The 25,204-nt window shown below is 40.9% G+C and overlaps 3 protein-coding genes across 9 annotated transcripts in view; 1 reads left to right on the forward strand and 2 right to left on the reverse strand.

Moving 5' to 3' along the window:
• LOC143131358 (progressive ankylosis protein homolog) overlaps positions 1-4,756 on the forward strand; it is a 32,927-nt gene extending 28,171 nt beyond the window's left edge. The window contains exons 11-12 of the mRNA XM_076290953.1: positions 2,899-2,998; positions 3,255-4,756. Of these exons, the coding sequence (XP_076147068.1) occupies positions 2,899-2,998; positions 3,255-3,377 (223 nt within the window). The 3' untranslated portion in view covers positions 3,378-4,756. The remainder of the gene's footprint in view (positions 1-2,898; positions 2,999-3,254) is intronic.
• LOC143131356 (uncharacterized) lies at positions 4,697-14,230 on the reverse strand. 7 transcript variants are annotated; one of them, XM_076290948.1, is made up of 11 exons: positions 13,334-14,230; positions 12,095-12,332; positions 10,538-11,914; positions 10,161-10,292; positions 9,428-9,670; positions 8,855-8,928; positions 8,650-8,756; positions 8,236-8,379; positions 7,733-7,864; positions 6,854-7,123; positions 4,697-5,851 (listed from the first exon to the last, which is right to left on the reverse strand). In XM_076290948.1, exons 2-11 carry the CDS (start codon positions 12,244-12,246, stop codon positions 5,636-5,638), a joined length of 2,847 nt encoding a protein of 948 aa, XP_076147063.1. In that variant the 5' UTR covers positions 12,247-12,332; positions 13,334-14,230; the 3' UTR covers positions 4,697-5,635. The 7 variants fall into 7 exon arrangements, with proteins under 7 accessions (XP_076147063.1, XP_076147066.1, XP_076147060.1 ...); XM_076290951.1 differs by having other exon boundaries at positions 7,733-7,861; positions 12,095-12,337; XM_076290945.1 differs by having other exon boundaries at positions 12,095-12,337.
• A 132-nt stretch (positions 14,231-14,362) lies between these two features.
• Positions 14,363-16,004, reverse strand: otulina (OTU deubiquitinase with linear linkage specificity a). The gene is made up of 3 exons (XM_076290954.1): positions 15,739-16,004; positions 15,471-15,592; positions 14,363-14,993 (listed from the first exon to the last, which is right to left on the reverse strand). Exons 1-3 carry the CDS (start codon positions 15,850-15,852, stop codon positions 14,585-14,587), a joined length of 645 nt encoding a protein of 214 aa, XP_076147069.1. The 5' UTR covers positions 15,853-16,004; the 3' UTR covers positions 14,363-14,584.
• Between the last annotated feature and the right edge of the window lie 9,200 nt (positions 16,005-25,204).

The following is a 25,204-nucleotide window of genomic DNA, read 5'->3' on the forward strand; positions in this document are numbered from 1 at the left end:
TTTGATTGTAGTTTGTATAACTTCAACATGGGTTATAGGTCAAAAGTTGAATGAACGAGTACTTATGTCCTTTTGATTTCTTACAGGTTGGGTCGTTGTTGCACATAACACGCTAGCATTGTGCTAATGAATGACATCATTGACACATTTGAAAGGCTTTTTAGAACAATTAAGTGACTTTAAAAAATATAATACTCAACCAAGTGTATTTGCTTTGCATCCCCTTTCGAATACAATACTCAAATTACTTGAAAAAAAATTATATCCCGAGAAAAGTGGATTTTGAGGGGTACAGCTCCATAGACCTCCATGCATTCTGCACTCGTGGACGAGCGCCCTCATGTGGAACCACAGAAGGAACTGCAACCAGTTCAGAAACCGGAAGTTTTCCGAGAGTGGCAGTTCTCCCCTTATTAGACATTCTCTGGTTTTATCAAGGATGCATCGGGTGGTGACTTGGTGGCTTGAAGATTCCACAATGCATTACGTCAGCTCAGCCGTGACACTCACATAAGAGAAATGACAGCATTGATACATAATAGGCCTACCTATCATAATTGCTGCTACAATCCGATCCATGTTTAGGCTATAAACGGTAGGCTACAGGCTTCACAACTAACGTTAATCATAACTGTCACTTAAACTGCGAACGTTGTTCCCGCCATCGGCAAGTGAATACATTGTTATTAATATTTAATAAAAAAAAAAATCAATGAGAAACAAACTTAAACAAGCTGGTGAATTATATATTTTATTGTAAATGTCAGAAATACTGGGTAGACCAATAGCAATAGGTAAATGACTAGACTCCCGAGCTGTTCCGAGAGAAGCTGCCGTTGGCAAGAACGCTGCTGTCTCAAACTATAAAAAAATTGAGCGTCCTGTGTCCTCGCGTTCTCCAGAGTCTCGACTCACAATCTTAACTTTTCAAGTTCGAACTTTTAAGAACGGGAGACCGTTCTTTAGCGTACTTTGTATTGAGAAAAGCCCTATATGTCAATAATTATAAGGCTATCACAATTAAAATGATAACCCTATAGTATTAGGCAGAAAATCTGTGAGCAAATACATTTAGCCAATAGCAGACATGTGGACTCGAGTCACATGACTTGGACTCGAGTCAGACTCGAGTCATGATTTTAATGACTTCAGACTCGACTTGATCAAATTCAGCATGACTTGCGACTTGGACTTGAATACTATTCACTCGAGACTTGACTCGGACTTTGCCTCTTTGACTTGTAATAACTTGACATGTCTCGAGAAAAAAATACATTTCCTTATCGTGGACCAGTCACCCTAGAGATGCTTTCATTTTTTTTTTTTTCAAAATAGCGGAGACAAGCGGGCAGAGCACAGTGATCTCCTTTTAATTATAACGAACGTATAAAAGGAAATCATGAATGCAACTAAGGCGAGGTTAGAGGATATTGCGGATTTATCTGTTTCTCACTACTGTTATAAACTGTGAAGCCACCCTAAGATGATCAAAAGCCCCCCTAAAAATATGTAAAAAATGCACATCCATTTTCCCCTGTTGAATTGCTCACAGAGTAGCCTATATCTTATCACATGAAAGCAAACCGGCTATTAGCGGCTAGGTGCTGTGATAAACGGTTCGCGAGAAAATTAACGTTGGACATACATGGAATTTAGTCATATTTCCATTCTGCACAATGCGCTTCGTCCATCTCAACCCATTACTTGATGGCATATCTCACGAACGATTCACAACACAGGGCAAACCATCCGAATAAACAGCAGACTTTACCGGACACGACAATATGAAGCATTCTTCTCCAGGCCTACAGTAGGCCGTTCATGAGTTTTGAAATTGCAGCACATTTCTACATGGTATCCAACTTTGAGCTGAAATTCTAATGTTATAGCCCAAAATAATTAACTTGGTTTCCATATCAAAGAATCAAAAGTTGATCATGGCATCCACAAGCATCAACTGAGCTATCTATTCAAAACAAAAAGCAATCATCGATGATAGATGTCTACCATCATGTTTCAGGTGACATGAATGTAACAATATGAGACACAAATTATTTTTCCTTGACATATAGGCTGACATAACATATGCAAGTATGATCACATCATACTTTCACAGATATGGGAAGCCACTGTCTTGAAAACGATATCCTAGCATAATAGCTGGCCCTTACAATGACCACAGAGCTAATAGTAAAATTGCACTGAATATAGCCTATCCTCAAAGGACTAATGTATGACTTATCTGGTTAAAAAGGTTCATAGCTTAGTCTAGGGTGCAATTGTTTAGGTTTGAATATTGTTTGATGATTGTTTGATTGTTGAATGATTACATAAGTGAACAGTAGTTTGTAGTAGCTAGTTAAGCACTACCATTTCAACTTTCAAAAACACTAATCAAATGATAAAATGCTACAGGACAGGAAAGATGGAGAGAGAAGGCAGTGCATCATTTCTCAATCTGTACATCTGCTTTTAGAATTTGATGGTATTCTGCAACATTCACATCCAGACAGTGATTGCTCAAGAGAGTATTTTAGTACAAGTCTAGTCAGTATTCCAGTATTCTCTTTTAGTCAGGTTTCACTTCTCAACTGAGAACATCTCACCTTTGCACTCCCTTTCTCTGTCAGTTATGTAACCATTTAGCATACATTTTCCCACTTTGTAACAAGTAGGGGGGGGGGGGGGGTCATATATTATTATTACACATCATACTTTCCGATATATGGGTAACCTATACTGTCTTGGGCCGATGAGCATAATAGTAAAATTGCACTGACAATAGTCAGGATTGTTTCTAATGTTTCTAATGCCACCTTGATGAGCACCTCAAATGATACAGGAAACAGTTATCCTCAGCCTCCAGATGATGTTTATCAGTGCCGCGTTGTTTTGCAGAGTCCATGGGGCCACGCTGGGTGTATCGGCACTGCTGGCTGGATTTGTGGGAGAGGCGTCCATGGTTGCTATTGCCACCTGTTACGTCTACAGAAAACAGGTTTGGAAAAGCTCTCTTTCTTTTATTATTCTTTCATATGTAGTTTGTCTGTTCTGGAGGGTGAAGAGACATCTTTTGTGAGGTAATGGAGAATCTACATAAAAGGTTTAGAAAAAAAGAGACGAAGACAACAGAACCCTCAGAAGTCAAATGATGCAACTAGTTTAAGGAGGCAGTGGAAATTCTTTCAAGCTGTAGCTAATGTTTTGGTTTTTTGTTTTGTTTCTCTTGCCTTCCCGATAAATGCTGAACGCAGAAGAGTAACAACAAAAACAAGGTGCTGGTTGCTGAGGGGGAAAACTCCTCCCCCATGAGGGAGGTTAACCCCACAACCCAGTTAGACAACATTCAGGAGTTGGGAGAAGGCGAGGACCAATGAGAAGACAAAAACAAAGTTTGGGAAAGCAGAGACGGACAACAAATATGCCTTCAAGTCTTTGCTCTGATGTGCTGGAGCCACAGGTTGCACTTTTCTTGGGAGGGGACTCTGAGGTTGCAAAAAGGACTCGGAAAGCTTGTGTTGAGATTGTGTTGGGTTGAGGGGGGGTGTGCGCACAATATCCTATTTGGGGGTAGCTATTAGTGAGAACCCACACAGCTACAGGGGATCAACCAATCAGACATGGTGGAGACTGCATTCACCCATCACCATGTTTCACACCAACAGCTGTAAGCTAATTGCCACTAAGCACCTATGCAGGTATTAATCAACAGAAACAGTGTTCCAAACTAACTAGACTTTGGCAGTATGCATATTGCAATGTGCCAGTATGTAGAAACGTAACATGACCTGTGTCCTTTCTTCGTATTTCTCTCTTTTGGGTTGGCTGTCCTTTGCTACTCGTCACAGACTAATTGAAATGAGCTGCAAGAAGGCCAAGGGAGAGGGCCGAGGTTGTATCCCTTGGAATGCAACGAGACATGTTGGAAACAGGAGAACACTGGAAGTATGGTCTTTGGCTGTGACTCAGCTGTTTGTTGACCTTTGAGCAGAGCAGGGTGTTTCTCTGTGAAGAGAACAATAGCCATGATGGAATACTTCATTTTATTGAAGTGCATTATCTAGTCAAAAGACTCATCTTAAAGCCTTGGGAATTGGGGTTTCAGTTTTACTTCTTAAATCGACTTTTCTTGAAATGCCATCATTGTAGAACACTGAATTTAAATGTTTTCCATGTCTGTTTTAAATAGATGTAAAAATTATATATGCATTACACTTGAGTATGCCCCAGGACAGGGGCATTGACATGTCTGTTAGGTTTTTGTGTTTAGGTTGTACCCAAAGTTTCTGTTGCAGCCGACTGCATAATATAAACCAAATTGATGCACCTGGGCAGCCTGTACTGAACAGAAATACCGACTTCAACCAAAGGGATCATCATCCTCACTTTCCCATACTAAATCTTCAGATGTTGAACATTGGAGATCTGAGAAAGAGTGTCCATTATAGTATGGCAGATGCAATATCAAATATAGTGATATTTTGTACAATAATTTTATGTTAACATATGGCAGTCAGTATTGCCAGCTTCGACCTTATCAGCGCATTATCGTATGTGAAAAGTATTTTTTAACCAGACTCATCTATATGTAATCATGTACCATGCATCATGTATTAGAATTTTGTTTCTTTAAAACAGGGGGTCCATCACACACATGGTCCATCATGAAGTTCAACATATCACCATACTCTGGATGTATTGACAAAACGTGTCTTTTATTACAGACTCTGGAGATATTAAAATTGCACCTGTTTGACATTTTCTCTCAAACTCTTTTTTTAAAATCCCTCTTTGTTGTTAAGCACCAGTGTTAGTTTAACCAGCTAAAGATTCACTGACAATTATTTTAACCTAAAACTCAACTGAGTCACGTATAAAAATACAGCATCTGTTGTTAGTCTATTACAATCAGTAGTACAAGAAAATATTACTGTACATGCGAGCCCTAAATGACTTGTGAACCCTTGCAATACATCAGGTAAAAAACACAAATCAAAAGCTTGGGCTGATAATTCCACTTGCAGAAATATATGCCTTCAGACAGTAAACAATCCGTTTGCTCCGAGTGAGAGAAAAAAGAATCAGGCATGGTTGAGGAATGCACAAATTGTGACCACAAACCATGATAAAGTGTGTTGGCCAGTCTGAGTTGGTCATTTTCTTCATGGGTTAGGATCATTATACTGTTTGTCTGTAAGGGCAATACACCAAGATGAGAGCCACTTAATTTAAGTTTTTTGTTGGTCAGGACTGCCCAGTGTCCCAACATCTCCTTTCCTGACCCATATAAATTACATCCTTTGAAAAAATATAGTGTATACAACTCATAAGTTACAGTTCTTCAAGCATCCTTTCCTTATTGTGCTTAGGAGTGCTTTTCTTTGCAGCTGTTGTCTTTTTTTCGCCAAGTCCATCTGCATGAGGTATAAAGCTACTGTAGACAGCCAACAAAGGCCTTTGTAGCTTCCAAAGGAAGACTTCCAGGGAAAGATTCCACAATACAGTAGCAAATGTGATGCAGAGGAAAATAGTATATTTAAGTAAGCTGAAAGTAGTATCCTGAGTTGGCCATGCTCGAACCCTATCTCTTGGGTCAACAATCAAAGTAGCAGAAAAAGAAGAGCTGAATTGCCAATCACTGCGGTCCTCCAGAGAGATTGTCCTGAGGACAGACAGGCTCGCCAACTGCCACGTTGTAATGACGGTCATCCTCAGTTACCAGGCAAAGACAGGGCCAGTCTTGAACATGGTCATCAGGGTAATGTGTGATGAACTCTTCTGTCTCAGCCATGTACAGGCGGTAGGCCTTGATGGTGTGGCGTAGAGCATAACCCAAGAGAAACATCTCCACCTATAACACAGAGGATAAAACTAGAGTTGGTAGGTTATATCAACACAACTTTCCCATCTGGCAGTTAAAGGGTGCATTGTTGAAGGCAACGCAAGATGCCAGTAATGTCATCCAACTTGTTTTCTTCCAATCTGCATTTAAATCACCAATCACAAACATACAGTATGGGTGGGTACACCAACGAGAATCAGTTTAAACCACATAGCATCATTCCATTACAGTAACTAAGTCAAGTATGGTCTAGTTTAGTGGTTTTAAAGCACAGGCTAAAAAATCATACAAATAAATACAACAAATCATTTAATTTCTTTCAATCTGATTATGAGACTCCTAATCTAAATCGTTTATTGGATTAGGACTCTGAAGAAGACGCATGGGCGTCGAAACGTTAGTCGGTTTGCACTAGGCTAATAAAAATCACTTAAAGCGTTGTGTGCTCCGGTCCTGCTCCTTGGTTCTAGCTAGACCTTGGGTCTCCTCATTTGACATCTGCGTCCTGTTCCGTGAGCACCAACCAGGCTGAAGCGCAAGTGAACTCCTTCGACTAAATCATTTATTGTTGAGTAGTAGTGCAAACTAGTTTGCTATGCACTGGGCTGCTGGGCATGGGGTGAGGTAAGTGAGTGTGGTAAGGGAGTGGGTTAACCTCCTTCATCACTTCAGGGAGTGATTGATGGTCACACAATCATTCTGGCATTGTGTACTTTGTTAGTAGATTCATTAGATTCATAAAGCAGAATTAATCTAGTCAGACAGATATGATGGGTGAATGTAGCAATGCATCACCCTAATAAAACAAAGAGAAAAAGAGTGTGTGTGTGCGGAGGTGGTCAGACTGGTTCTAAAGACTGGTGACATGTTGTTGATATGGGTTTAAAATGACCGCAATCTGTGTAGTATGTTTGCACATACCGGTATTAAGGATAAATTAGCACAGTCAGACACAGGACTTCTAAGAAGTGGCATACATATCAACTGAAACAACAACAGAAACGCTCTCACCTGCTCCAAACCTCCACTGAAGCCCACCTGGCTCAGGTGGTTGGCCAGGAACGTGCGCGGGCACGAGGAGGTGTCGCGGGCAAATAGCAGCCAGCAGAAGATGGGCACATCATCGCCCTTCTGCATGGCGGCGTGCAATTCCACGGCGCGGGCTAACATCAGCAGCTTGAGCGCCTCCATGAGGCCAAACTCGTCCTCTCCGCCCTGGAAGAGCTCATCACACACACGCCTGCGCTCCTCGAGCCCAGAGGAGTCTGCCACCGCATGCCACTGGAGACACACACACACGCACACACACACACGCACACACATACAAATACATATAACAGGGTTCCCACTCTAAATCAAATGTACAATTCCATGACTTTCACCTGACTTTCCCTGACAAAAAACCTGAATTTCCATGACTTACTATCTAATGAATAATACAATAACGACCAATGATTTCAGAGCAGCCGCGTAGCGTTCAAGAATCTTTTACTTTTGTAGAGCAGGAGATGAATAAAGGGGCATTGAATAACCAAAGCTGGGCTACTCAAGCAAGCAGTAAAGCTAATAACCAGACATACACCAATTTTGCGTGGAAATATATTTATATTAATATATTTTGGCAAGTAAGCTTTAAACTGCTGCAACAAAATGCCCTAATATTTCATGACCTTGCACAAAAAATGATAAAATTCCCTGACTTTCCATGTCTGGAATAGATTTTCCAAAATTTCATGATATTCCAGAAATTCCATGACCCATGGGAACCCTGATATAAACACTCAGAAACTCAGCATCCCCAATGTATGACATGCTATATTGACTGATATGGAAAAAATAACATGTCAACAACTCGAGAGCCAATCCACAATTAACAAATGAGAGTTGTACCCATTTCTGAAGAAGGCCCAGGTAATGTTTCATCAGATCCACATCATTTTCAATCCCATTCATCGGCTTACATATGTCAGGAAACACCCATCCGTTAATCAGACCATATTGAGACTCAAGCTCTTCCGCCTTCTGGGAAAAAGGCAAAATTAAAACAAAAATCTCATTATAATCATTGTTCAGACCTGAGGTCAAAAACAGATATCATGTGAATGGTATGGCTTATTAAGATCCCTAACCAAAACCCCAAAACAATATGATGTAGTGTCAACTTACAACTTAAACATACCCAAGCATGGTCAACAGTAAATCACATTTTCTCAACACAGTATTTTGCATTTGGCTAACATCTCCAATTACACAGAATGAAACAACCTTTTCAAAAATAAAACATATTTGAATTTCTTGGGAGACATGCTGTCCATTCAAAATAGGTCTGTGGTAACACACCCAACTATATATAGTCAGTGCAGTACCCCCAGAGGTGGAAGAGATGGCCATACCAATAAGAAGCTCTCCTGCTGCAGCCAGTCAGGAAGCTGGGTGGTGCTCATCAGTGCCTGGTACAGGGAGGCTCGCAGGGCACAGTAGTTGTCTCCTCGGACCCGCCGGAGGCATCGGAAGCTCTCGGAGAGCGCAGCGTAGCCCTGGAATATGGCATGTAGAGTGAAGGTGGCAGACAAGGAGCTCACAGGCATCAAAACACTGCAATTAGTTCTGTTATAGGAGTACATGCTGCATCCACTCAAGTTATAGACTAGATTCAGTGCAGTCTAATAGGCAAGTCTTCTGATAGGATTCAAACTAAAGCCTGACATTACGTATACTGATATAATGCTTGAGGCAGGCAAATTCTTAGGGGTCTTTTCTTAGACACACTGTAAAATGTTAAATGTAATATAAAGATGCAAATGAACCTTTCTGATGACAGCACTTTTAGTGGTTTGCCCTTTCCACTCCCTCTCACTGTACATCAAAATGGCCATGGGCGGCTCAAGACTGCATTGGTCATCCGGTCCTGGAACTGTATTGAAAGGATGATCAACAGGAGGCAGGAGAGTTACAGTACAATATTAATGGAAAGACTAAATATAATCCAAGTAGTCATTTAAGGTTACTTACTGGTCATTTCCAGCGTTTTTTTCTTGTCCAGTTCTTCCTCAATCTCCTCCTCACCACGATAGAGATCTTCTTCACTGTAGGGGGGAAGGTGGGGGTGAAATTAAATACAGGCTGGCATTCACCATTGTTACGACCCAGGCTTGCGTGGGCCGCAAACATGCAAGGGAGACCAACATCAAATTAAATTTTATATTTATTTATATCAGAAAACAAAATGCCTAGGGGATGAGGGATCTGGCTGAGAATGGAATGAATGAATGAATGGAGTGCCGGCAAGAAGACAGAGTGAGAGTGGAGAATGACTGATGTGCAGTGAGGGAAGTGTATGAGATAGTGACTGTGTGCATGCATGTCGTCAGCAAGAACATGTGTGTGGGGGCCAATAAAAGTATGTCTGGTTTTAGGTGTGGCTAATTGTCAATTAAGCACCATGCCAGCCAATGCGCCGCGAACACACCGACAGGTGGAAACGCAGAGGGTCGTCACACCATATACTCCATAATTAATGTTTAGATTAAACTGACTTCATCTTATTCACGTCAATGGTTGTGCAATTTACAGCAATTGACATACCAGTTAACATCACTGCCGTCTGACACCGGACTCAATCTGCCAGCACTTCCAGGTCTCTCATCTGGACACCCGACCAGCTCCCCATCCACGATTCCAGCAGCAACACTCTTTGCCTCCACTTCTAGCTTATCCTGCTTGGACATCATGGATGTCACTGCCTCTTGTTCCTCCAACAGATCGTCCAGTGAAGACACAGTGGCCAGGCCAACCACATCTTTGGCATCAGAGTCTGCAGCAGGGTCTCTGTACACAAATACAGGTACACACAAAAATGATGATAAAGAGTGAATAAAAGTGATAAAGAGATGTTTTTTATTAAAACTTTTTGCTTTGATTATTGTGCATATAACTTATGGAAAACAACTGAGACAGGTGGGAATGTATGTAGGTCAGATCATAAAATCCCCTTATGGGTTACTATAATATAAAGCCTCATCTGCATGTCTGAAAGCCTGTTATTTGGAAATGTAGACACCAGGGGCAGATACTAAAAACATTCTGTTTTCATACTACAAAAATACATATTTACATACAAATCGGAAAATAGATTTACCAACCTAAGCCATTTGTTCTGATAAGTACCTCTTCAATGGAATTTTACACAGATGGTGCGAAACTGGCAAACAAAGTGTGTCTGTGCATGTCTCAGATAGAAAACATCTTTGGAATTAAAACACATGGCAAAATTCCACCTGTCTTTTGGTGCCATCTGTTGGTGGCAGCAGGCACTAACCTAATCTCAGTGTGTACATCTTTTTCAGGTGTAACTGAGGAGAGGGGGTTGTCCAAGTCTTCACCATTGCAGGGCTCCTCTGTGACGTTCGAGTCCTTGTCAGTCCTCTTTTTGTCCTCGCCATCTTGCACACTGTCGGTTACAGGACCAGAAGTGGCAAAAAAAATCTCAATCACTGACTTACATAATATCAGACGGACAAACCATTCATTTTATCTGGAAAATGTTGATCCTACAGCTCACACAACAATTCTTTGTGTGGCCATCTATCATTGGTCTACAACAATTGCTGCCTGTCTGAACTAAACTCCATTCATTACACGTAACAGAAGTCCTATTATGGGACTGAGCCAATCAAACTGCACTAACGGACTTACCTTTCAGAAGTGTCAGTGGTAGCAAAGTTGAGTTCAAGACCTCTCTCAGAGCACGATTCCTCCATACTGATCGCATGAACAACATCACTGCTGTGCTGTGGGATCGACTCAGCAAGCTTAGCATCTATGTTAAGCACGGCAGGGGTGAGTGGCTGTTCATCCTCACTACTGTGCAGGGGCATATCTTGTTCACAATCCCGGGCTACAGAGTTTCCAAACTGGGCATGAGTGTCAGTGGAAGGAGACAACCCTTTGGGAGCCTCAGTCAAATCCTCATTAGCTGAGGAATTGGGCATCAACAGGTTTACTTTCTTTACATCTGGCTTAATGGTGGAAAGGTGCTCTTCAGGTAGAATGACATCATCGACAATGTCCTTGACAGACACACGCTCTGCGAGGGAACCATTGAAGTGCACAACTGTATCCTGTTCAAGTTCAGCAAGTACTTCTTTCTTCTCTGGGCTTTTCGGTGGTGTAGTCTTTGTTAAATCATCCTGAACCTCTACTTTAACAGAGCAGTCAGGGGTCTCAGGCACAATAATAGGAGAAACAGTCTGGTTATCAGTAATGGTGGAAGTGGCCTGGCTATCGATCACGATAGCAGAAGTATGGCTCTCCAGGTTCTCTGTGGCAACAGCCTGGGTGTCGATGGCGGTGGCAGCGGATTGGCTCTCGATCACAGGAGCAACAGCATGGTCCTCGATCACGGTGGCAGTTTCCTGGCTCTCCTGCTTCTCAATGGAAACAGCCTGGGGCGTGATCAGTGTGGAATCAGCCTGGCTTTCAATTCCGATGAGAGCAGCCTGGTCATCACTCACAGTGGAAACGTCCTTGTTCTCTGGCTTCTCTGCGGAAACAGCCTGGTTCTTGATCAGTGTGGAATCAGCCTGGCTATTGCTCACAGTTGAAGCGTCCTCCTCACTCTCCAACTTCTCTACAGAAACAGAGGGGCTCTTGGTCATGGTGAAAGGCAACTCCAGCTTCTCTGTGGACACAGCCTGGCTCTCCACCTTCTCAGGGAAAGCATCCTGGGTTTCAACCCTTCCAGTGGATACATCCTGGGTTTGTGGTGCAGTGGAAGTTGGGACATCCTCCTCTCCAGACACTTTGACAATCTTAGTGGCATCTGCCAACACTTGTGACACCACTCCAGCAGCTACCTCCTGCTGGTCTGACAGTATGCTCCTGTTCACAGCAAACACTGTATTCCCATGTACATTAGCAGCATCACCTGATGCTTCAGGCTTCACCTGAAGGTCTGCCTTCACCTGCACATTTGCCTCACCTGAGACCACCTCAGGTTGAGCGGCATCCAGTGGCGTGCCTGCTTTCAACTGGTCGGCCACCTGGTCATCTGTAGGTGAAGGTGTCTCAGAGCTGCGAAGAAGATTAGAGTGATATAAACAGAGTGATTTAAATAAGTTCTGGTGTGAAATCTAACTCTTCTGTTTTATATGGGTAGTAGTTTTATCTGTATGGGAAGTAGAAGTTTTTTGTTTTTTTACAAACTGACATAAATTTAGAAAAGTGAACCCAGAGGAGTGTCCTCCGTCTTACCTTTCTGCAGTGGTACAGTCTGTACTCACTGGAACCCCGTCCAAAGCTTTACTGGAGGTCTGAGGGCTCTGGACGGTATCTAGCAGCCGCTGTACCTCATCCTGCCGTTCACAGGGGTTTTCAGGACAACAGCAACTACATGCATTCCCCATGTTGTTTACACGGACCTGGCTGAGGTTTCAGTCCAGGTCCTCAGGCAAGGGTTGGAGCCCTTACTGGCATCCACAATGTGGACCGTCTGTTCTGTGTAAATACGGAAAATACAAAAATGGGTTCATGATTTGCAGAATACTAAATTTGTTAACTGAAATTCACATGTTAACATCTTTATTCTGTCCCTCATTAAAGAATGGATAGAATTGAAAATAAGTGTAATGTCAATTTCCAGTATGTTAAGAACATGAGTTTACAATATAATAGTGTAAATAAGAAAGAAATTTGTAATTTTGCATTAGGCCTAACACAGAGAAAGCTCATGATAAAGTTACTTTGCCTACTGTCGTCAGAAGGGAGGGGCAGGTTCCTCCAGAATGACCCAGATTGTAACAAGAGGTGTCTTGTACATTCTATAATATAGTCGCTTGTGTTGAGATTTATCTGGATTACATGAAATGACAGCATAATAACGCAACGTAGGCCTACTGCAGGTTTGTTTCTCTGCACAAATGCAAACGAGCCAGCGCCGAGCAGACAAACAAAACGGACAGAAACAAGTTAGATACGTTAAGTTCTAACTTAGATACTATTACTACTCACCTATCAGAATTCGTGTGGAAAACATAGGCCTACACTAGCCCTAACGCATTTCAAATGCATAGTCGAATGAGTTGAGTGACCAGGAACAGACCAAAATATCAAACCAGCCAGGCGTGCTAGTAGTACCAGGCATGCAGTCGAACGGACGTGAGCGGAATGAAATCATACGTTTACGTACAGTACAGTAGCCTGTTATGTAGACTACTACTATGAAAATCGTAGAAATGCCTGTTGCTATATACGATACATGAAATCGTGATACTCATAAATCCATAAAATAAAATATAGCCCAATGCGAGTGTTATTATCACTGCAGCATTGTGAGGCTAAACAATCGCCTCGTGAGAGTGGGCGTCAGTCGAGTTAGGGTGTGTTAGATGGATTCAAGAGTAGGCTATCGTAGCCTAATCCAGTTTCTAACACATTTAAGCACATCAATGCAAAAAAAAAAAAAAGTCAGATGGGTTTCGTTTCATTCCCTACCCGCTCCTGAAGCTCCCCTGGTTCTTCTCTGATATATGACGAACCGCGTTTACCACCAGGAAGTTTCGTAGATTTCAAGTCACAGCAGTTTCACTTTCCGACGACTAGAGGCTGAACAGCGCTTGACACTATGTTGCTGCAGGGTCATTAACTCGCAGTCACACTAGAAACGTCTAGAAACGTTATTACCATCAAACGCTACCTGGGTAATATATACCTATATATATATATCCTCAGGCAAGGGTTGGATATATATATATATATTTTTTTTTTTTTTACTGATGACTTCAGTCTTGTCCATGTGTTTTTAGTGCTCTCCATTTAGTTTGCCTGTAGTTCACCTCCAATTTATAACAAGCCATAAACTGTAACCTGAGCTTCCTATCTCGCAAGTAAGCCTAAATCAAAGATCCTTGATTGCTAGCAAGATAGGAATTACATCTCGTAAGTAAGCCTAAATGGTACATCATACTGCTACAATGGATTGTTGGTTCCTACCATAACTTGAATGATTTAGGTAGACCAAGTGCGACTGCATCGACTGCAGGCGGTCTCTTACAGAACTAGATAGATAGATAGATACTTTATTAATCCCCAAGGGTAACTGTTTTCTTTTCATGCTTTGTCCAACAACCAACAGATTGCAGATCCATTTTCAGAAGCTTAGATAAGTCAAGTCTGAACATCACTGAGTTATGACATTTAAAGTTGTCTTGGAGTAGGCCTACTGTATTATTCAGCTTTTGCTATGTTGAACTGCAATGTTGTTTCTGTGTCTGTGTGATAGTGACACATACAACAAACACCAAAGCCAATGTTTTATTTCAAACAGGTGTAATATTAGTCTTTTTTGTTTAATTTACTAGTATATCAGCAAGGCTGATATTTACGACCTACTTGGTCTCTCATTCATGGCGAATCAGCACAAAAACTATGATTGTCACATGTCAGAATGTCACATTGAACTCACATAAATGAGTTCCACACTCACTTTAAATGCCACAGATCTGAGTATTTTTCATGTACAAAGTTACAAAAGATACTGGCCATTTTATTTTGAGGTCAAAGTCTACTTCTTACAGTCAAATCATTTCAATTCCACATGCGTCTTCATCCATATTAGTGCTTTTTAGGTTTCAATTTGAGGCAATGAAATTATGTCAGACAAAGGATCAGTCCAAAAGACAAACAGAACAATTCAATACAATTCAAATAGTAATCTTAAAAAAAGTAGTAATCTTTATCATTGGGTCAGAGCCCATATGTCTTCAGCTGTTGTATGTGACCTACAAATTCCTCGGACAGTTCCAGCTCTGTTGCCAGCTTCGCACACCTTGTGACCAACTCCTCCAAGCTCACCGTGGCAGTGGAGGAGCATGCAGACTGCTCCCTACAGCAGTGTGATTCTTTCTTGCAGCAGTCTCCCTTGCCACAGTTCACTGTCTGGGCCTGTGCCTGTGGCGGCTCCTGATCCACTGCCATCTCAAGGTCCTCCACGGCCTCTGAAACCTCCCCAACACTGGGAATGGGCCTCTCCTGAGCCCTCTTCATGGCCTCCAGGACAGCCTCCTCGTGTTGCACTACATCCTGCATCAGGCTGGATATGGAGGCCGAGGCAGAGCTTTTTACAGCTTGCCGTTCACTCCAACACTGCAGAGCACTGAGCGTGTGAGGCAGGGACAAACAATGGGTGTGCAGTCAGGAACAAAAGGGAGGAAGGGAGGGAGGGAGGGAGACATGAGTTATGGCTAGCTAGCAGAGACTTGTTCACCATGCCCAGTGCCACAGACACATGAATCAGATGCCAATGAGCTCAGCTTTTACTGTGAGGGAAAAAAACAACCAGCCACTGACAGAGAGCAACAAACCGGCCGGTTTCAGGTTGGTGGTAAATAAGTAGATAATAGGATTGATCTCACGACAGCCTAATTGACTTCCTATATTTCTCCCCCAAAAAAACACATTTTCAAAAAGATAGCGGGAATGTGTTTCAGTAGTTCCTGAAACCAAAAATGTCCACATACCCAGGCTTTAAAGCTTAAAGTAAACTGGGTGGCTTGCCATGGCCTACAACACACTAAACCACGGTGTTGTCAATCAGGTTAGGGGGAATATAAAATTAGCCATTCAACATTACCTTACAATTCCTTTGAGTTGCCCAATGGCCTTCATTCGGATCGCTCCTTCCCTGTATCCATCGTTAAAACCAAGCTGAAGGGATGCTTCTTTCCCTGCGTCAACACCATCTCGGTAGCCATCCTACAAAAATACCATTGTTATACCACAACAGCCAGTTTTGGTACCTACAGCCATGAAATTACGGGCATAACCTGAAAATCCTCCGCTAGCTAGCATACCACAGCTGGCTAGCCTACTTCTTTGACATGGCAACCACGGCTAATCACCTTGGCTCGCTTTTCCATGTTTTGTTTCCATTCCTTATTCTGTAGGCTAATATCATCTGTATCTTCATCGAAAATGTCTTCATTTCCAGAGGCCAAAGATTTGACCCACGACATTGTTGAGAATAGCCTCTGCCATGCAATACTGCAAAGGTTCACATTGCGCTTAACACAGGGGGAAGAATTCTGTGGTAGTAGGCACAACCAGCAAGAGACCGTAGCAGGTAGGTGAGCTATTCATCATGCTGCTCACACCCATAGACAGTAAAAAAAAACATGGCTCACACAGAGGCACCTCGTCATCAAAATACGACATATTTGGTTCTTTTTCGTGAGTTACAGGCCATTATTTAGGTTGAGAAGTAATGTAGGCCTACGTACTGCCACCTTCTGTTTTGGAGTGTTTGCATGTAAACCATTAATATGTGTTTGAAACCACCAGCAGATGTCACCATTGACCAGCTCTAACAGTTAAACAATCTACAAACACATGGCCTAATCATAAGCATACAGTTTCTTCGACATCATCCGCCTCACCTAGACGTAGGTGTCTTTTGACCTGTTTCTCCTCTGACCCAACAAGCTTGGCTGTAGCATGTAGAATATAGCCTGCCCTATGATGAGAATAGATATTGTTCTGGACTCTATTCAGTTTGTTATTTCAATATGTTTAGGCCTATAGCCTACAATAAGAATTATTTACCAGCAAATGTTTTTAATTCTTTAACAGATTCAACTCATAGTTCTGTGAAACTGATGGAAGAACAACGCCTTGTCTAACCATGTCTAATTATTTTGTCTGCCTCTGCATAGACATTGCCATTCTCATAGATCTAACATGCATCTAGACTTCTTAATTTGATTTATTTAATTTACACTTTTTAATGTAGGCCTAATAAATAGGAATAATTGCTTTCTTTCTCCAGTTACTATTACGTTCAATCATCTCATTGTGAGACACTTTATCAAACATTAAACTTTAACCCCAATTTTCTGAATTTGCATGTGATTCAGAGATTACCTAGAGGAATATTATTAAGGTTCTGTTGAATTTAGCTTGTCTTATACGATCATAAGACTGTATCAGATGTCCAGATAAAACTGTTTTAAGACAGATGCATTTTGGCATGATCGTCTTTTAAAAGAAAGGATAGCATTTGCTGTCTGTGGTGATGTGATGTTACTTGCAGGCATGCTAGGTCTGTTGTATTGCTGCTATCACAATGATTTGCTTACAGTTCATTGCTGTGCATCTCACTTCAGCCAGATTTGTTGAGACTCTCAAAGGTCAGCAGTCTATTTACAAGACCTATCCATAATAAAAAAGGTTTTAGCACAACTTTGACTTGAAGGCGCATTGTTGTTTAATGACAAGTGGAGCCCCTCGGTCACTATCTGCTTTTCCCCGTCCTTTTAAATGAAAATGTGTTATTTGTGATGACAAACATATTACTCTGTTCATTAATATTGCATCTCTCCTTCTCTTCATCTTCACTGTGGAGACGAGCAGAAAAGGCCCTTGCTTTGTTTTTAAGATGTTCCATTCTTCATCTTGCGCTTTAAGGTGAAACACAAGAGAGCCTAGAAAGGTCTGGTGGACAAATGCATTTCACCTAGGCAGAATGCATTTGCAGTAGCGGGACAACAATAGCCCTGAGAATACCCTGAAGGCCACGTGGAAATGGAGTCAGTCCGTGGGCCTTGTCTCTTGTTTTGCTCTTCTCTCCCTGTCTCCCCTCTCTTCTTCTCTGACTACCCTCTGTCTCCTCTCCCTCTCTCTCTCTCTCTCTCTCTCTCTCTTTCTCTCTCTCTCTCTGCCACACCTCTCCTTCCTTCAGTCCTTTTCCTTGTGCACTGAGAGCAAAACAACTAGCCGGGGCAATCACCTGACACATTTCCATCCAATTTCCACTGCCGAATGTGTTCATTTTCGGCCCTAATGGCATGTCATTTCGCCGGAGCCTTTGGTCAAGAATTAATCCTAGAATCAAAACAGATTTTCCGGGGAGCAATCTTCCATCAAGTATTGATTTTTTTACACTCACGGAGCCTGTAGTCCCTAATTTAACCTGACAGCCCGCAACACAATGGACTAGGGAGCACCTTGGCGACTCACAGAAGGAGCTCTCTCACTCATCTCTCTCTCTTTCTTTCTCTCTCTCTCTCTCTCTCTCTCTCTCTCTCTCTCTTTCACTCTCTTCCCTTCTTCTCCCTCCCCCTTAAGACGAGCAAGAGTGGATGAGGGTGGAGGGAGTGTTAGGGTCTTGAGGGAGAAACACATAAAACAAAGAGCTTTGGTTACTGTGAAAAGGAGGTGGTGTGTGTATTCACGTGTGTGTGGGTGTGTTTCTGCATGTGTCCATACTGTGTGTGTGCGTGTGTGTGTGTGTGTTGAGCTGGGGTGGGAGTGGGGTTGAGAAACAAGAGCGAGCGAGGTGGAGAAAGAGCGAGAGAGCTTCATGTCCACTTTTTACCTCTAATTATGTTTTCAAGTGTAGTGCAACTCGGGCAGGTTAGTCTGAGAGGGGAAAGGGAACGGAGAGAGTGGAAGAGGGAGAGGAGAGCACAAGAGTGGAGAGTGTGTTCCGGGCACCCATCAGGTATCATTATGGGCCTATTGACATTTTCCCAGTCTCGGAGTGATCCCCATCTTGCCCTCTCCCTCTCCTGTCTTTTCTCTCCTCTTTTCTGAGTCACTCTCACTTTCTCTCTGTTTTCCCCATCCCCTTCTCTCTTCCATCCCCAATCCCTCCCCTTCAACCCTTTTCTCCACCTGTGATGTGTGCAGCTGGGCTCATCACACAGGCCAGAGAGGAAGACATGAGTGTCCATGCGGCAGTTGGCCACTAATAGGACGGCGAAGATACATCCGAACCTCGCTCTCCATCTCACCTGAGCCATCTTTACTTCCTGCACTGTCCATCTCTGTCTCCATCTCTTACTCTCTTGTAGACTTCAAATCTTGGCTATCTTTTTTCTCTCTCTGCCATATATTACATGTGTTTACTTAATTTACATCGATTTAGCTAAATAAACAAATCAACTTGCATGAGTATGTATAGTTCAGAAAAGTGCCATGGTATGGTTCTGTCTCAATATGAGCCTAATTCTGGTTAGACTGGTTAGGAATATCCTCCTTTAAACATGTCCTAAACCTCTATTTTAGCCATATGTAAACCCCCTGTGGTTGCTCTGTTCTCCCAGCATGGTGATATTGTGCCAGGAAGGTGGACTTTTGTCCCTGGGCCATAATTTAGATAGATAGATAGATAGATAGATAGATATATAGATAGATAGACTTTATTGATCCCTAGGGGAAATTCAAGAATTTAAATAGCAGATAAAGTGCAAAGTCTATCAACAAATAAAGTTCTCGTGCATGAACTGAAGCTATTGTGTGGCATAAGCATTACTGTAAGCACACTCATCCATATTTTTTGTTAAGGTCTTTCCCATGGTTTTTAATTAACAAAATGTTGCCTATTTGTTAAATTAGCTGTAGTTAGACTTAAGACTTTGCACTTCGCCCATCATTTCAATGAGGCCCCTATGTATCAAAGCAACAATTGTCTGCAGGAAATACTGTAATTGTTTTCATCCAAAAAACAGATCCAACAATGTTGGGATTTTTAATGGCAGTTAAATTTTGTTAGTTGGACAAAATTGGCTTACACAGAGGTTAATCAGATGTCTTTGGACGAATTACTTAAGTAGTATGAGTGGCTGAGTTTGGACGGGTTATAGCAGGCCTGTCCTGGTCATCTGGAGTGCTAGTCATCTTACAGAGAGACAGGGAGCTGTTAGAATTGGGTGGACAGGAAGCTAAATGGACTGGGTACAATCCGATCTCCTGTGCAGTCCACTACAGCAGCATATCATCAAAAGCAAGTGTTGTTTTCCTTCCCTCTCCAAAGGCATGAAGGCTAATAATGGGGACAAATATAAACACAGAGACGGAAGGAGGGAATGAGAGAGAGAATAAGAGAGGGAGAGAGAGAAAATGGGTTGGGGATGGTATGCACAGACACTGAGCTATGTGAGAATTGGTAATAGCCTATTTGAAGGCATGAAGGTGTGCAGAGTTGCAAAGGCAGGTGATGCTTGAAGTGGCTGAAGGCCTTTTGATGTAAGTGCATTTGTGTGTCTGTGTGTGTGTGTGTGCGTGTGCACGTGTGTTTATGTGTGTATATTTGATCCGCAAACAGTTTCTATATGCATTGTGAGAATGTTTGTGTATATTTGAGAAAGTGTGTGTGTGTGTGTGAAAGAGAGAGAGAGAGAGAGCGGAAAAGAAAGAAAGAGAGAGAGAGAGAGTGAGAAAAAAAACATCTCAACCTTGAGGGGCATGAGTAGGAGAGATGGTGGGTGAGAGATGTGGCGACATTTCATTTTGCGAGAACATCAGGCCTGCACGCGTCCATTGCCAGGGAGATAAGGCGGGGGAATGCTTCATGCCTGATAGAAAAACAAAGAGAGCAAATTTAAAACCATCTGCATCCAACACACTCACACACTTTCACTCACTTTCTGCTCACACACACACACACAGTGTCCTGACTGATATTGAAACATAATCCATTGGACTGTTGACATGTTATTATGTTCTCTCTCTTTCTCTTTCTCTCTCTCTATCTCTCTCCCTCTCTCTCTCTCTTTCCTCCTGTCTTCTACCCTTAGTGTATCTTATAGACGTTTAAATGAAATGTTTAAATGAAAGAAGCCATTGTGCTTCTTCTGTTTGCAGAAATATTGAATGGTGATAATTATGGTTATAAATCAAGGAAAGCAGAAGAGATCTATCAAATTGTCAGTATTTTGACTTGCATCTTTAGTCAATGATCCATCGAACCTCCACATATTACTGACTTTGATGAGAAAGATGCAGCAGTACATTTATTTTTAGGTTATCTTTTATGTGTTGATCACTTAATTTTGGCTCAGCAGGTCCACAGGTGAACACTAGGTGTCCTTCAGTTACAATGTATTGCAAGATGTGTGGATTAATTTTTGAAATTATACACAACACTTACCCTTGAAATTAAAGCCAAAAGTGTGAGTGTGTGAGACGGGTCCAAGTACTGTGTCAAGAATCAAAGAAACTCCAAGGCACTCTCCATTGAAAAAGTTAAAAGTCAAGTCAAGTCAAGTTTATTTATATACTGTAGCGCATTTCATTCACAGAGGTCATTTAATGTGCTTTACATAAACAAAACCAAACAATAATAATAAATAAAAGCATAGAAGGGTAATATAGTCAAAGAATAGTTCAAAAGGTAAAGATCAATAAAAAGCCTTTATTATTATGGCTTAGTCAAGTAAACCTTCTAAAAAACTCCAACGCGTTTTGGCTACATGCCTTCTTCTGGGAGCAAAGAGCACCTCTAACTTAACCAAACTTTTGAGTCCAGGAAGCACTCCTCTACCCCCCTTTTTTGTTAAGTGCTGTGTCAGTCGTGGTGAGTGACCGATGTCCAGGGAATTCTAACTCATGGAACGCAGACAAAGACCAGAAAATAAACAGAGGGCCTAGTGGGTCGTAACAGACACAAATATATGTTTGAGCTGTTATAAAATATTTGTTGTCAATGCTTTTATAGCGTTACTGATTGAAGAGAGAGAGAGAGACTAACCCCAACATGATAGTGCTGTGTTATGTGGACAGATTTTTATTTATTAGTTACACTTTTACAACAATTCAGCAGTTTCCAAACCTAAAATATAGAAGTCAGAATAGCAAGCCTTGGCACAATTATTCAACTAATAGAATGAAATATGATGAAATTGAGGTGGGAGACAAAACAAAAGAATATCAAATAACCCCTTGCACTACCTCACCACTTGAAAAATACATCTGCTCCGCTAAAGTGATGAGAAAAGCCCCCTAAAAAAGAATGAAAAAAAAAAAAAATCAAACATCTTCAACATCAGCTCTCTCAGCCTAATGTTAATAATTTATGTTGTGTGGGCTTTTTCTATGATTATTTTTTATTTATTTACTACTCATTCGCCAGCCAGTCAGTTTTTCAAAGGCTTTGTGGACAAGAAAGCTGCCTCAAACTTTTGGAGTTTAGTTTCAAAAGGCTTCTCAGCCAAGAGAATGAGTCGCCCCCCCTCCCCCCCCCCCCCCCCACACCCCCCCGTTGTCTTCTTCTTTCTTCTCCCTCTCTTTTTGACTTGTCTCATTATTGTTATGTTATGGTGAAGGAAAAAAAAGACATGAAATATTTATAGGAAACAACCCAAACTGAGATTTCTCACAGCTGACCCTGTGGACCTTAGACTGAATCACTCGCTGACCCCTCAGAGAATTGAAGGACATTAGTACGCTTTTAAACATGACCTCTGCGTTTAGACAGACGGAGGCCTTTGTAGAATTTCTTTTCACTCACAGTTACTGCCAGCGTTGAAATACATTGATGGAATAAAAAGGAAAATTGAGAGTATTACTGTTAAGGAAAAATGAAGCAGGTGACGGGGGAAATTGAGGTGCAGAGGTGGCATGACAAAAACGCATTTAGGGAGACAGAGTGTTAAAAAGATGGTCATGTTTCTTCAAAGGTGTTTATGTACTGCTGTGCCGTCATAGAGAGAGAAGAAATGCTGTGACACCATGTCATATTGGAAACAATGTTTGTGTAATGCATTTGGTAATGGGCTGTACTGCGAAATCCCTTTTAAAAAGTTGTTTACTTTTGTATGTAAAAAAACAAATGGAAAAGCAAGCAAACATTTTTTTAAAGTACTGCATTGCATATTAAATGAAGAAAGTTTTTTTTGTACCTAAGGTTATTTGCTAGTTTTGCTAGTTTCAGAAGATATTGTAACATTGTTGAGGCTGCATGCAATAACACACTCAGTCTGTCTCTGTCTCTGTCTCTCTCTGTCTCTCTCTCTCTCTCTCTCACACACACACACACACAGACACACACGCACACATCCACAAAAATGTCCTCAGACCCACATTCTTGCGTGTGGTCATCTTAACACATCATCACCTTTAATCCGCATGTTCACCTGCAAAAAGGTACATTATCTTAATATCTTAATGACACATACAATTACGATTACATTTTAATGATCCATACAAATGTTGTTGAGACATCTCTAAGACTCTCGATTAACATTCTAGCATTTTTTTTTAATTAACAGGAAGATGTTAATTCTGGTCACATTTGCATTGCAAAAATAGGAGTAAATAGTAAGAAATCCCATAAGCAAATCATTTCATGTCAAACAACTGTTTATTATTAATTATGGTACAAATAAACGTGACAGACTTGAAGCTGTTTAGAAATACACAAAGTGCAGCTCAACTGACCAAACAGATATTGCTCTATAGATTACATACAGTTTTCAGTCTATAAAATTTAAAGCAACCTTTACAGGTTCATCAGCTTTGGTTTCGAGGTTTTGAGTAGTAACAATGTTTACTTTTCTAACTGGTTCATGAATCTGTGAGAATTACTTAAGAAATAAAACATTTTTTTCATCTTTTAATTATTTTTAATTCTTTTTTTCTTCAATCGTTTTCCTTTAATAATAGTATCAGGTCGCAAATCTATTGTGGTTCCCAAAAGGGTGATCCTAATTGACAAAAACAGTGTGATTCACAAACAGTAGCAAAAAGAAAATAAAACAATAATAAACTAAATAAAACACATGGAACAACGTCTTAAACATCTTGAACATGTGACCCTGGTAACAACATCCTCAGAGGAAAACTGTGGCAAAGATGTTTTTTATAGAGAAAACAAAAAACCCAAGTGACAAGTGAAGACTACTTACAAACATATACAGGAGTGTACTGTAGCTTTTAGTTTTCTTCTTTTCTAGTTTATCCAAAAAGGGGTGTTCCCACAGCGATTCTGGCTGTATTTGGACAGTGCTGAGGTAATGCTTTCATGACATACCTTTCAAACATTTCCTTCAACAGTTTCATAATTCAAGATTGTCAGCAACAATTGCCATTTCTCTGTACAATGTGCATATAACTATTGAACTTTGGTCCAGCATTAAAACATGAGCAAAGTCAGAACTAAAGTTTTTTTTTCTTTTACTTTCTTTTTTTGGTTCAAGCTTATCATGCTAAGCCTTTGTACCTGCCCATACAAATGTGAGTCAGTATTCTGCATTACTCAGTGGTTTTGTATGAAGGTTGTAAAATAGGTGAAAAAAATGAGAGAGGAGATATTTTACGTAATACTGGGGTGAGCAGACATTTTTTGTTGTTGTTGAGGAAATGCATGAAGGAACAACGATGTGAAAGAAAGGGTTTTGTATGTATGCCAGTACATTAGGTAGTGTTATCAAAGCCACATCAGCTACACAGTTAGTGAGACTAACCTCTTTGCTAATTCCTGAAACTGTGATCCCTTTTTGAACACTGACTTCTACCAGTGAGAAATAAAATGCACATTTGTTTATCCACAGTCAGTGATCTTTACAAAATTGTAAATAAATAACACAAATAATATACAAAAAAACTGTAATTATATGGGGGTCCATACAGTGGATGGCAAATGTGTTGCACTATTGTAGAACTATCCATAACCTTTGTTCCAGCTTTTTCATTATACTTCTCAGATAAATTACTATAGCAGAATCACCACAAAGTAAATGATTACCTCTTTATTTCATGCGCTTGCACATCAGCAACTAAATAAGGGGCAAAGGGACAGACTGTCCTGGACTCAGAGATGGAATGACAGCAAAATCTGTCTATACAGTGAGATCAATAGACCTTGTGTGGATCTTTCACACGTTTCACACAAAAAAAGTGTTTCAGTAATGTTTCAAATGAGCTCAAAATCTTACATACCCTGTTCTTGACCATACATTGAAGTATGACAAACAAAATAAGTTAACACAAAAATAAATAAACAAATAAATAAATAACTAAATAAATACATTTACAGTAAAGTTGACTGTGTTTCAACCAAAACAGGGAAATATAATACAACACACCTTTTGTAAAATAGCTTGAAAACTCATGATGGAGTGACCAACACGATTTATTTGGTGTTATACTTTGTCAAAAGGTAATATTGACAATATAGGTATGGCAGTATAGGATGGAATACTACAGTTAAGCTATGATTTTTTTTACACTTAAGATCTTCTGTCTATGACTTGCAATTATTACAAAAATGCCACTACAACCCTGTAGATGTTGCTCAAGCAATTATCAGATGGTCCAAGTAGTTATTGTCTGATTGAATTTGCTCTCTCTTAACGCTAATATTCTTTTGGAAATTGTGCCATGCCCAATATTTTTTTTGTAAACTATGATGATCATTTTCTTATCTCAAGTGCACCCCCTTCTACTTTGAAAGAAAGTCTACTGGGGAAAAATGACAGGAAATAAACTGTCATAAGGTGAGCAGTGAACTAGATTTGCTGTGAAGCTCAAAGTCTATCTGTATTAATGAAAGCTAGGACCACACCAGCTCTTAAAAGAGCAGTGCATAAA

This window comes from Alosa pseudoharengus, unplaced genomic scaffold (genome assembly GCF_046254945.1).
Source record: "Alosa pseudoharengus isolate Yale_2024_CS ecotype anadromous, Long Island Sound unplaced genomic scaffold, YU_APseudo_1.1 YU_APseudo_1.1_scf_18, whole genome shotgun sequence".
Taxonomy (NCBI): Eukaryota; Metazoa; Chordata; class Actinopteri; order Clupeiformes; family Clupeidae; genus Alosa; species Alosa pseudoharengus.